The sequence below is a fragment of the Centruroides sculpturatus genome, unplaced genomic scaffold (assembly GCF_000671375.1).
Source record: "Centruroides sculpturatus isolate CEXI.00-Female unplaced genomic scaffold, Cexi_2.0 scaffold1164, whole genome shotgun sequence".
NCBI lineage: Eukaryota > Metazoa > Arthropoda > Arachnida > Scorpiones > Buthidae > Centruroides > Centruroides sculpturatus.
In genome coordinates, this window is record NW_019385363.1 from 8,422 (window position 1) to 22,060 (window position 13,639).

At 29.4% G+C, this 13,639-nt stretch overlaps 2 protein-coding genes across 3 annotated transcripts in view; both read left to right on the plus strand.

Moving 5' to 3' along the window:
• Positions 1-1,761: 1,761 nt before the first annotated feature.
• On the plus strand, positions 1,762-7,285 carry LOC111638149 (protein phosphatase 1H-like). Its single transcript, XM_023383794.1, has 3 exons — positions 1,762-1,952; positions 4,682-4,883; positions 7,071-7,285. Exons 1-2 carry the CDS (start codon positions 1,843-1,845, stop codon positions 4,869-4,871), a joined length of 300 nt encoding a protein of 99 aa, XP_023239562.1. The 5' UTR covers positions 1,762-1,842; the 3' UTR covers positions 4,872-4,883; positions 7,071-7,285.
• A 5,116-nt stretch (positions 7,286-12,401) lies between these two features.
• LOC111638151 overlaps positions 12,402-13,639 on the plus strand; it is a 5,050-nt gene continuing 3,812 nt past the window's right edge. For both annotated transcript variants that reach the window (XR_002758803.1, XM_023383795.1), the window contains exons 1-2: positions 12,402-12,628; positions 13,379-13,512. Coding sequence is in view for 1 of the 2 variants with exons in the window: in XM_023383795.1 (XP_023239563.1) it covers positions 12,579-12,628; positions 13,379-13,512 (184 nt within the window). In the remaining variant the exon portion in view is untranslated. The remainder of the gene's footprint in view (positions 12,629-13,378; positions 13,513-13,639) is intronic.

Genomic DNA, 13,639 nt, shown 5'->3' on the forward strand with positions numbered 1-13,639 from the left:
TGACTGAAAATTATTTCCAATCAAAATTATTATTTAGTTTAAAAGATTTATATTAGTATACAGATTTTTTTCTAATAAAAATTTGCATAATTGAATATCATTGATATCTTTATTTTTAATATCAAATTTTATTGGTAATACTGTTGCTAAATTTATTAATTTCATTCTTACATATATTATACATACATACAGGTATTTCTTGACCTTTGGGAAACTTAGTTTTCATACATATTGTTTTTTATATGGCAAATTCAGAATTGTACAAATTCAGTAGACAAAGTAATTTGTCTACTGAATTTGTACAAAATGTATAAAAGTCTAAACAAACAATTCAATTTATCATTTATGCTTTCTTCCAGTTCATTTTTATAACATCAAAATCATCTGTGAAAATTAATTTTTATTTTCTGTTTTATTTGTTGTAATAGTCACTAAAAAACAAACTTTCTTACCTTATTTACTATTGGTGATGTCTTGAATCATCTACATTGCAACATCACATGTGCCAATCGCTCTTATGTGCATCATAAAATATTTCTGTGTTTCTTGCTCAGAGAATTTCATTTGCTTTTAAGAAAAAGTTTTTATTTCTTATTTTACACTGCTAAGAATATATTTTATTCATTGGTTATTCATTCTTGAATTATTCAGTGTAGTAATTTTTTATTGGAACAATAGTTCTTTCCATCGTATTAGTTTTTTCAGCACATAGCGAGAGACATCATTCCTATGGGGATAGTGAATGTGTTATGAAATCTTTTATTGACATTTGCACATAATTTTAGAAATGCATTGTCTGAAAGTCAGTGGCGGCATGTGTGTGTTTTTCTTATTGGTGCTTTGTACTTTCAATTTAATTTGTTTCAGGAGGCCATTTAAACTCTGAATTCTTTTGAAGCCCAAATCAATTTTTCCCCTTAGAAATAGTGGAAAGTGAACTAATCCATTCCCAGACCATAAACAATATCCATTTTGATAAACTTAAACAGTAAATCCACCTAATTTAAGGTAACAATAACACAATTAAGTGTCCTAAACAATAAATTAAAACATGAAAACAATAAATAAAATATGTAAATACTGTGTAATAAAATGAAAATTGTATTTACTGGTTGCACACTATAAAGTTTGGCATGTTACACATGGCTGCCAGATCCACCACATGTGTGCTGCTTCCATGCTTTATGATAAGTTCCTTTTTCATCTCAGTTGTTGATGCTGCAACCTACCTCTTAGGTTTCATTGCTTCCACACTATTCTTAGAGACCATAGTTAATATATACATATACATATATGTAACAAAATGCATCAAAAATAAAGCATAAAAGCATTGAAAATATGAGCCTAATGTAAGAGATACTTTTACAGTGAGAGAGAGAGTTAACTTGGGTGCATTACAGATGGTGTTTACACAATGAGTGCATTTATTTCAATGTGGGCACAGTTTGAACTGTGAAGTATTGTTCAAACTCTGGATTGTTTGAAGTCTAAGGTACCACTCTACTTACTTCCTAAAGTAAGCTTAAAATTACTAAATATGAAGGAATTATATCTACAATAAAATGATAATAAGATTCTTATAATGTAGCATTGAATGTTAAGTTTTTAAGATTACTTTAATTTTTCAAAAATATTTCAGTTTCTGGTTACTAATAGTTTAAAATGTAATTTGTTTGATGATAAGAATAAAAAATAGCAATTGAGTCTAACATATTAAATAAATTAGTAAAATTATAATCTTGAAATATTTGTTTTAACAATAAATTTATTTATTTAAAAATATTTTAGATAAAGATATTTGATCTAGGTGCTACAGAATTAACTGATAGTGATGTATTAATAATGGGGACAGATGGTTTGTGGGATATTACTTCAAATGAGAAATCAGCAGGAGTTGTACAGAAATCATTAGATCATTTTCCTGCAAATGATATGCAAAGATATAAGTACAGGTAAAGTATAAGCTGTTTTGTTTGTATAAAATTTTAATGGCTTATTACACAGTTCCAGTAAATTCCAGGACTAGTTGTTTTAGAATTATAATTATGATAATAAAATAATAATAATCTGAATTTAGATGATGCTCTGTTGTATCTAACAAGTTTGGGCATGTCAATACACTCAAAATTAGTGTATAGTCATACTGTAGCTATGTGTTGTCAGAAATGTGAATATGGAGCAACATGCCATGATTAAGCTTTACAGCTGCCTGGGAAAATCGCTTATCAAGGTGTTTAAGAATCTTAAACAATTGATACCACAGACAACTTTATTGTGCACATGTGTTCGAGTGACATGCTTGTTTTCAGGAAGGCCACAAATCCATCAAAGATGACTCTTGCCCAGGGAAGCAATGAATCAAGACACCAAAGAAGACATTGAGAAGATCTGCACTTTGTTGAATAAGGAAAGACAGTGTGCAGCTGCTAGCAGAGATGGCAGATATCAAGAAAGACGCCATGCTTAAAATTTTAACTGAGGATTTGGGTAAATGCAAAAGTGTTCTCATCTTGTGCTTCAGCAGTTAACACATGATCAAAAGCAATAGAGACTGGATACTTGTTTAAACCTGTTTGATGCAGTGAAAGCTGATCAGGACATTTTGAACAGGATGACAAATACTGGTGCTTTCAGTTTGACCCAGCAATAAAAAGGAAGAGCATTGAGTGGTGGATGTCAACAGTTCCTTGTCTGAAAAAAATAGTTGTAGCATTTTCATATGAAGACAATGCAGATTGTGTTCTTCAATCATAGTAGTGTTATTCACTTAGAATTTGCTCCATGAGGAGGCAGTCATGCAATGATTCTGTAATATGTTATGGATTTGGTGTAACTTTAATGCAAAATATCTGATTGCTGTTGCATGATAATGTCCCAGTGTGCAGGAATGTTCAGGTAAAAGACCTTCTGAACAGAAAATAGGTTATACCTTTGGGGCACCTTCCTTATTTGCCTATTTAATATGGATACTTTTACTTTTTTGGATACTTTACTATTTTTTCTTCCTAAAATCAAAAAGGCTTTGAAAGGACATGTTTTTGATGACATTTCATCCATTCAAAAAGTAATGATGTACCAAATAAAGACAATAACTTCAGAGATGTACAAGACAATCAATGTTTTAAAGATTTCATTAAATGTTTTGAATAGTGTGTAAAGTAATGCCTTTTTCAGTGTTTCCAGTCCTGGAATTTATCACACACACTGTATATTGCAATAATAATCGGATATTTTTGAAAAAATTCAACAAAATACATTAAAAACATATTTCTTATATGTTCTATAAATGCAAGTTTTAAAAATTTACACAAAAAAACTAATTATATAATTATAAGCTGTATCATAATTTTAAAAAAATTTATATTTATAGTATGTACGTGAATAGTTTTAAAAACAGTATAAGTTGTGAGATTAAGGAGTACTGTAGTACATATTGTACTTCTTAAATCTCACCACTTAACAAATGTAGGACTTATCATACAGGATTTATGTTTAAAAGAACATGGCAAAATTAATCACTTTGAATTCTTATTACAGAATGAATTTCAGGTATGAACCCCTTTTCAGCTATTGACAATTTTTTAAAAAATTGGACTTGGGAGGGAGCCACAATTATAGATTTTATATATCGAAATGAAAGTAAAAACTATGTAAAATATTCCAGAATTTAAAAAAATCCTTAAAAATTCAAAAAAATTAAAATCAGTAAATAAAATCATATAAAATTATTGTAAATATGCATAAATTATTTGATTTAATAGGTAATTTTATTTATAAATAAAAGGATAAAAGATAAAAATATTCTCAAAAATTTTTTTTTAAATTTAGAAATAAAATCAATTATAAAGTCAATAAAAATTATAAAACTGGAGTATTAACATTATTGCAAAAATAAATAATTAAGATAGTCTTGGCATGATAAGTTTATCAACAAACTATACAAACCTGCAAGCATTTGATTTTTATCCAGTTTGTCTAATACAGTGTTTCTCAACGGGGGCGATATCGCCCCATGTGGGCATTTTTCCATGCTGAGGGGGTGATTAGGAACAATTTATATTTTGGGGGCGAAAAACAGTTTTATGGGCAATATAGTAAAACATTATATTAAGAATAATTAGATATTTTATTCGTTATATCATACAATAATTAAACAAATAACATTATACTAGTCACTAGTCTATTCAATTCAGTACAAATTTGGCATTAGCCTTGGCCCTCGGCATCGGAATTTTGTAGTGAAGAGGCAATACTACGTAACAGTTTTACTGAAGGGGGCGACGATTCCTTAGAGGTTGAGAAACACTGGTCTAGTATGTAATTGCATATATCAAACTTCATTTCTTTCAAATTACCAAACTATTTTAATACAGCTAAAATTTTTATTTTATGAGAATAAATTACAACTTATATTGTATTTTAATATGTTAAATATATAATGTTTATACTTTCTTTGAGGTATGGCTTAAGTAATTGAAAGTTGATATATATCTACAATAAACTTTCTTAACATATAGCTTTTCCAGTTACTGAAGAAGCTGAAGGCTTTTTAATGTAATATAATACAGTTTATTTTTGGTTAATGATTTATTAGTCAGATTATTATGTATTTGATGTGTGTGATTTGAAAGAAACTTATTAATTTAATAATTTATCTGATAAATGTTTTTTTTTAATATAGATACATATCAGCAGCACAAGATTTAGTGATGCATTCAAGAGGAAAACTTCGCGAGCGATATTGGAGAACAGCTGACAATACTCCAGCTACAATAGATGATATCAGTGTATTTGTTATACCGCTTCGACCTTATATTGAAGAATATAAACATTGGAAATCATTACAAGTATCTCTACCAGATAGTCAATAGGAATCACTTTTTGTAAGAATTCTTTAAAATTTGTGTTTTTATACATAAGTTTATCTTAAGATTTATATGACTATATAAGTTTGTAGCAAGTGTGTACACGTAACCCCCGTATAACACGGCACTTCTATAGCACGGATTCGCTCTAACACGGTTCGAGAATTGGTACCATCCCCCGTATAACACGGCACTTCTATAGCACGGATTCGCTCTAACACGGTTCGAGAATTGGTACCATCCCCCGTATAACACGGTACTTTTATAGTACGGGTTCACTCTGACACGGTTCGAGAATTGGGTAAAACCGTCGTACAACAGAAAATATAATTAATTTTTACATACTTAACTAATAATAGTTCAAGAAAATTATTATTTTCGTGAACTATTAGTACTTAAGTATGTAAATTTTCTTTTCTCGCCTTCTGTCGATACACATGGTCCTTCTCGAAACTTGTTTCAATGTTGCCAAATCTCGACGCTTCTGCTTCTGATGTTGCCGAATTTTTTTCCCTATTTCCATACTTGCTTTATCTTCATAAGTGCTTAGCACCATATAAGGAAATTTATAAAGACCTTTTAACTAGAAGCAAGCAATCTAAAATTACATACATTTTGCAAAAGGTAAAGCATGGATCTGAAGATAATGCAGAAAAATGCTCAGAGGATAAGGATAACTTGCCAAAAAAGAAAACGCTCTCGGTTAATTAATAGTGTTTTTAGTGATGACGAAGAAAATATTGTTTAATTTATATTAATATGTATCACTTAAGAAAATTTTAATGAAGATATTTATCTTAATTATGAAAATATACTAGCATGTTTTTTAATTTTTGGAACCTAACCCTCCTTTTCGTATTAGTTCTTTGTTTCGTATAACACGGATTCGCATAACACGGCAATTTTTTGGAACGTAACTACCGTGTTATACGGGGGTTACCTGTATTAAAATATTTTTATCAGGTATTGGTCTTATTTAGGAATTTCTATAATTTAAAATATACACTGACAAGCAAAACTGAATACACAGTATAAAACATTTTGAATCCAGACAGATTGGCAATTGTGATCATCTACTATTAATAGATATAGTGAGAATAAAAAATATATATATTTAATTACAGTTTACCATTGTTGTTTTTTTCATAAATTCAGTTTTACACCATTATAACTAATAACTATTAAATTATTAGTTCATGCAAAGATTCCAAAGCTTTACAAACATTTCTTCTTGGCACAGACTTCACTAGTCTTTTGTAGTTGTCAGAACAGATTTTCTCACATTTATCTTGTACTTTACTTCAAAGATCATTGAATATTTACGATGATGTAGAGCACTCCATATGCAAGCAATTTTTTAAAATAGATCCTCGAATTCCTCTATTAGATTAATATCTGGCTAATCCAGTAATTGTATTTGTTGTTAGTTTTTAAAACTGTAGTCATATTTTAATCTTAGTTATACTAATGAAACCAATTCCTGATTATAAGTTTTTGTATAAGTTACTATGAAGAAAATGGGAGAAAAATTCTAAATGATTATATATAGTATGGCCAAAAAGTTGCCAAATGGGAATAATCACTTGTGTACTGTTTGTGGGTCAATAGACATGTATGAGTGGATTGTTTCTTTGGAAAATAACGTTCAGTGATGAGTCCATCTTGGATGGCCATGCTCATACCAAAAATGCATAATACTGGTCTCAAGAAAATCCTCATTAGATGCATCAGTCCAACAGCTCTGGTTCTCCAAGGGTTATGGTATGGGCAGGTACAGAATATGTACCATTCTTCACAGCACTTCAAATATGACTCTTGCAGTGATGATGTGACGTCTTGCAATATGTAGAACACTTTTAGAGTGTTGGGAAAACACATTGAACATGAGAGTTGATGAATATTATAGTATATAACACTCCATATGCTAGTCTCAACCTGACTGTCACACAGATGGCATTGAACATCATTAAAGTCATTTAAAGTGTCTTTCATTTGTAATTTCCTCATTTGGCAAGCAATTTTTGGCCACACTATATATAGATGGTTTTTGGAAATTCAACTAAAATGTATTATATTTAATTTTTATCATATATGATATTATATAAACTTTAACGAAACAATTACTAAGTAATTCGAATGTTAAATTTATTTTTCTTGTATTTATTCTAAATATGCTGCAATTAATTTCAGAAATTTTATTTACAGTTTTCATTCCTCTAGTTCAAAGAAAGATTCAAGAAGATAATTGATGTTGTACATTAAATGATTTGAGTAGAAGAGACATTACATCCTTTAAGTTAAATCTGATTTTATATACTGTATTTAACAACTGTTTAACTGAAGTTTCTGAATTTTGTAATATATTTATAAAATTTGTTTATTTAAATATTCAATATCAATATTTTCATAAAGAGTATACTATGCATCTTTGTAATAAATATTCTCTCTTTATCTTGAATTATTTCAGATCTCATTAATCTAACATTATTCCAAAAATTTAAAAGATGTAATATTTTCCTATCAATATTAAAAATAAATTCTTAAAATATAGAAATAGTGATAACATTTCCCTTTCAAAGTTTTAATCAAAAATATGATGCTTTTTATTTAGAGAAAACCAAAGTCATCATTATTACCTATAAGGAATAAACTATTTTAGGTCTTTATTATTATTATTATTATTCAGTTATCTATATTGTAATAAATTTCTTAAGATATTTATAGAATGTACTGTTTTTAATTCCTATATATATATTCTCTTAATTGCAATGTAATTATGATATAATGAAGTTACACAAATATGAAAAAATTTAATTAATAAAAATTCATTCATGTCATCATGCATATAATAAAAACAGCAAACTATCAATTTTAATCTAGTAAAGTCAGTTGAAATGGCTTATAAGCATACAAATGAACTGAAATAAGATGATAATTATAGTCTTTTCAAAAAAATAATAATTAATAAATTTTAAATTAGTGAACTTTTTTCATGTTTGTGAATTAAAATCTTATTAAAATATATTATCTCTTCATTTTTAACTTTATACTTTAAAGTGAAAAAATAAGATTTTAAATATATAGTGAAGCATTGAAAATCCAAATTAATTGGGGTAGAACTCATTTAGACATTGAAATATATATGCAAATGTAAGTATTGTAAATTCCTGTAACACTGTAATTTAAGTTTCAGTTTAGGTGTTCTATGTTCAAGCCAGTGTTTCACAAGGAATATAGGAATAATCACAAAGATTCAAAATATAATTTACAGAATCACTATATGATTAGTGTATTTTCTGTTTAAGTAATTTCAAAATTAAAACTTATGTTGTTGATTTTCTAACATTCATTCAGAATTCGAAGTTACCATTGGAAAGGGTTAATAATCATTTGATGGCCAAATCTGGTTTTTCAATGCCTCACTGCACTTGTACAAATATAAAAATCATCAGAAACAATCTTTCATGTTATTTGAACTATCTGATTGTGTTCTTGTACCAAAGAATACATATTATATGCCAGTATTTATCAGAGAATACAATCTGCAGGTCTTTCATTGCTTTATACATTCCATTTAATGTTGTGTTCTTGCATTTTTGCAAATCTTTTTTTAATTGATTGGAATAAAAAATATATATAAACGGAGGTTAACGGGAAATCNTCTAAATTACTTAACTCATCAGTTTATTTTATGCAAATATGATCTACTTTTTACATAAAATTTTTTCGTTTTATTCATAATTCTAACTTCTGTAATTAAAACCCAATTTTTAACCCACTTATTAAAGGATCTCAAACAAAATTCAACTAGAATAGCTTTTCCCTGAAAACATTTTTTCAAACACTTGAAAGTTTCTGAATTGAGCCATTTTCAGATAGATTTAATGTAAATCTTTTGTACACGTTTAATGTAAAACTTGAAAAAAAAAAAAACAGAAAAAATCTTAAAAATGCTAAAACAGTTCTAGAAGAATTTCATTCTGAATTACTATATTTTACATCATACAAGATGCATTTCCATATCAGTTATCAGGACAGAATATTTAGGAATGACAAGTATTTAGTGTGTTTAATTAAGCCATGTTCTTTTGGCATGCACTTGGCCTGAAAATTTTTCTTAATTTATTCTGGTTAAAAAAGATAAATTAGAATGAATACTTTTATCAAGGAAAAGAGGGGTTAAAAAGAATTTACAATTAAAATTTACCATTATAATCAACATAAATATGTACAAAAGTTACATAACTATAGCAAAAATAAAAGAAAATTAATAATAATAATGTGGAAATTGGAAATCACCAGTTTCATGTTAACTCACTTAGAATGCATCTTCTAAACTCCTGCAAAAATATTCAGGTTTTTTAATATGCTAAGAGATGTTTACTTTAACATGAAAGCTAGCCCTTGAAGGAAAAGAGACAAAAGAATGTTCATCAAAATTGGGGAAAAACTAAATTGCAAATTGAAATTTCTGAACTGAAGATGTTAATCCATGAGTGGAACTTGGAAAAATTGAAAAATGAAACTACAAATTAAAACTATGAAAACATATCAATAAAATGTAAAAAATTAAGAGAGAAAAAGTTCTTGAAGTAGATTTAACTTATTGTTGATAGATATTTTAATATACAGTATGTCAGGGAAAACTGGAAGTGATTAGGGAATTTTAAAATTTGAAGTTGATAGACACTAGCACTGCATAGCTTGCATTATTATTATTACAGTATTTTAATATAATTTTTTGTCCAAAGGTATTTTTTCATTGTTGTTAACAAAGATATTTTTCTTTAATGTAACATTTGAATAAAATATTATAATTAGTATATTTAATAATAGTCTTTTTTTGATGATCTTCACATTTTATAAACTATGCATATTATTTTTTTACACCACGGAACTAATTTTGAGTATGAAATGTTAAAGTGGTGAACAGGATTAAATACTTTCTTTAAATAAATAAATCTCAAACAATTTGATTTAAAAAAAAATTTTTATTTTAATAAATTGATCAACTAAATGAAAATCAAATTTGAATATCTTACTTTCTTTTTGGAATGAATAACTAGATGATAAATCTAGTTATTCATTCCAATGCTTCACAAGGAATATAGGAATAATCACAAAGATTCAAAATATAATTTACAGAATCACTATATGATTAGTGTATTTTCTGTTTAAGTAATTTCAAAATTAAAATTTATGTTGTTGATTTTCTAACATTCATTCAGAATTGTTAGAAATTATCTGTTGAATTAACATAATAATAGGTTTAACTGCAAAAATATTCAAGTTTTTAAATATGTTAACAGATTCTATTTACTTTAACATGAAATATTAACAAGTTTTAACGTGAAAATCTGAAAATTATATTAAAATAACTATATTAATTAATAATAATTTTTGGTATGTCAGAAGAGTGGTATTCAAAGTGTCATACAATTATATTTTCACTGCATAATAATCGATATAACAATATATTACAATTTTTAATCTCATCAATATGAAATATTCTAAGGACAAAAATAGTCATCCCATCGAAATAAATTATATCAAAGGGGGTTGTTCATAAAAGGGGTTTATGGCTGTTGGACAAAGTCAGACAGGGTGAAGGGCGGGATCAAGCTTCAGTGGACGTACTTTTATTTCATTAAATTTTGAACAGTATTCATTTTATTATATTTATTTCTAAACTTCTTTGTTTCTTTTTTATGGAAAGATTTAAAAATACTTCTTTTGCGCTGGTAGCAAGAATGTGGCAGAGTTTCCATTTTTAAACATTAAGCTTATTAGCAGATCGGCAATAAAATTTAAAAAGTTAGTTCACCGCATGGTAGAGAAATCTCTATAGGTTGACCTTAATTCTAAGGTATTTAGGCTATTTCATTCCTGAATAGTATAAAATTTGCGGATTTTCGATTACCTCTTTATTTCTTTATTAATATACTACTGAACTGATGGCCGGATGGCCGAGCGGTCAAGGTAACAGCCTACCGCTCTAGGGGACCCGGGATAGAATCCGGATGGGTCGAGAAATTCCCAGGAATTTTTCGGGGGCCTGGCCGAACCCATAATGGGCTTGCTTAAAGAGGCCCTCTTAGTGCCCACAGGGCGAAAAGAGTTAAAAAAAAATAAAGAAAAAGCTGAACTGAACATTCATAGGTATTAAGCATGAACTGCGCACATGAACTAACCCGCCGAGAGGCCGTATCTAATTATGGGTGAAAGATTATTTCGGGATTCTGACATCATGCAGCAAAGTTTGAAAATTACTTGAGATGATCTTGAGGAAGAGTATCTGAAGGACGACATGGCAAAGACTGACAAATGGCGGAGGCAGGTGTAAATGATGATCTCAATTAAGCTTTTCGCGGTAATATGACGTAGTGCTCCACAGGAAATGCATTAAACCAGAGTAGCTTCCCTGTATCACGTTTAAGTATTTATGACACAGAAAATGGTTAAAAATTCTTCTTGTATTCGGATGGAGAAAACGAGAACGGTTATTTGATTACAAAGAAACGGATACGCGTACAAATAATCCCGAAACACAGTTCCACAGGAAGTATTGTTTTTTGCAATAATATATCAAGGAATAATCTGTACTTTCTGAAGAGCAAAGGGCCATTTTTGGTTGCCTTCGCAACATTTCTATATTAAAGACGAGGACGACCTTATGAATCATTTATGCATTTAGATTTAGCATCGAATAACCAATATGATCGGGATATAAAGGTGACGATTCATAAGACGAAATTCGAATATTTCGTGTCTATGCTACGTTGATATAATCAATGAAACGCTATTGCAATGTTTGAATACGTTCCCGAATCTATTGTCCATACAACACAAATATGCGAAAAATTAGATTTTGACGACGTAGTACTAGGCTCTAGCTCCGTTAATCAAAAATAGGAGTAAATGAAGACGTTTCCCAAATAGAATAACAGGGCTAACGAGAAGTGTATCTTAGACAATGCGATTATTGCTTTAAAATGAGTGCACCTGTCTTCGCTTGCAATAACAAAATTAACGTATGGTTATAGTTATAAATTCAAACACTTCCGGTGAGAAAGATTTGCCACAATTTCACAAATGTTCAGCTGATTTTGTATTAAATTAAGCATATAAAAACTTGGAACTAACGGAATTTTAGCACGGCTTTCCTGGTGACATTAAGCATCACTTTAATTAATATTCAAGTTGTCGACTAAATACTGTAGTTATTCGGCGGGTGTGATTCATCAGATCCACGTTACAATGCACGCTTTGTTTTATAATTATGTAGGCCTATATAGAATCATTTCCAGATATGGCCTTTAAATAATCTCTTCCGATATTATGGTATAAATATCGAGTTCTTGTTGTATTTTCGCCAAGTATTTGCTTTAATTTCGTTTTATATTCCCGTGTACGGTCTTGGTTAACGCAAAATGTTTACATTTACATGTTTGTATTTCGTGCCGCCATCACGTCAGCATTTGTCGAACCGTCCCTATTCTAACCCCTATCCCCACACCGGTGTGACGTGGCTTTTTAATCGTTATTAGACACGCTCAGATTCTGAAATTATAGTAGAAAAAAATCCAAAATTGTTCATTAAATTTTTTTTTTTTTTGGTTTAACGCGTAACAAACGAATTCAACAATTGAAGTTGTTGTTGTTGCGTAGTTTTGCTCTTGTTAATAGGAAGAGTGCGATTTGGAAAGCGATTCGATGATGTTTTTTGATGGTGGAGACTATCGACCCCTGCCCCATCCTTCGGGGTAAGAGATTTTTTTACATTTCATTACTATTTATTCGGATAAAAAATTCGTTTTAACAATTAAAGGCTTTAAAGAAAAACTTCCATCTACAATATATAATTAGGCCTAATTAGATTAAATGTAAAGATTGCGACTTTACGATTTTTGTGTCTTCCTGTATTGCTGTCCGCAATAGAGGGCTTTATAAGGCACAGTTCAGGCCTGGCGTTAAGAAGATAATTTAGGGCTTTTCAATTTACTGTTGTTTAAACGCCTCTTTTATATCATTGANTATTTATTCGGATAAAAAATTCGTTTTACCAATTAAAGGCTTTAAAGAAAAACTTACATCTACAATATATAATTAGGCCTAATTAGATTAAATGTAAAGATTGTGACTTTACGATTTTTGTGTCTTCCTGTATTGCTGTCCGCAACAGAGGCACAGTTCAGGGCCTGGTGTTAAGAAGATAATTTAGGGCTTTTCAATTTACTGTTGTTTAAACGCCTCTTTTATATCATTGATTAGATCTAACTCTGGTACTGAAGGGTCGTTAATATGACGAAATTTACTAAAATTTTAAACAGAACTTCGTTTAATAAATATATTTAATATGTCTTTTTTGAAAATAACAGAAAAAGATTTAGACTAGCCGATTTATAAAAGGCCCTTCCCCTTGTCGAATAAACTTAAAAGCACGGAAATCTAATGTAGTTTGAGAGTATAATTAAATAGTTATTGTGTTGTAAATTTTCTCTTTGCATATTTAGGGAGGGATTGGATGTGGACGTGCGAAGATTCGTCAGTCCACACAATTTGGATGATTTTAAATTTCGAGGCAGCAAGATGAAGAAAGGCCTCTCGAAGCAGTTCGAACCCTCGACCGGTGCTTTCGAAGGTTTGGGCGTGTTTGAAAATAACATCAAGCCGGCTTATAGACAAGCTGTGATGAAGGTTCGACCAATCTGTCAGACGGCCTGCCAACGTTTTAACAGGTAAATTACATTACTGTTTGTATATAATAAACTTGT

Bases quoted from the DNA above. Each gene is read 5' to 3' on its own strand.
- LOC111638149 (XM_023383794.1), top strand. From the start codon at position 1,843: ATGGGGACAGATGGTTTGTGGGATATTACTTCAAATGAGAAATCAGCA. The intron at 1,953-4,681 runs GTAAAGTATAAG...TTTTTAATATAG, and splicing joins ATGCAAAGATATAAGTACAG to ATACATATCAGCAGCACAAG.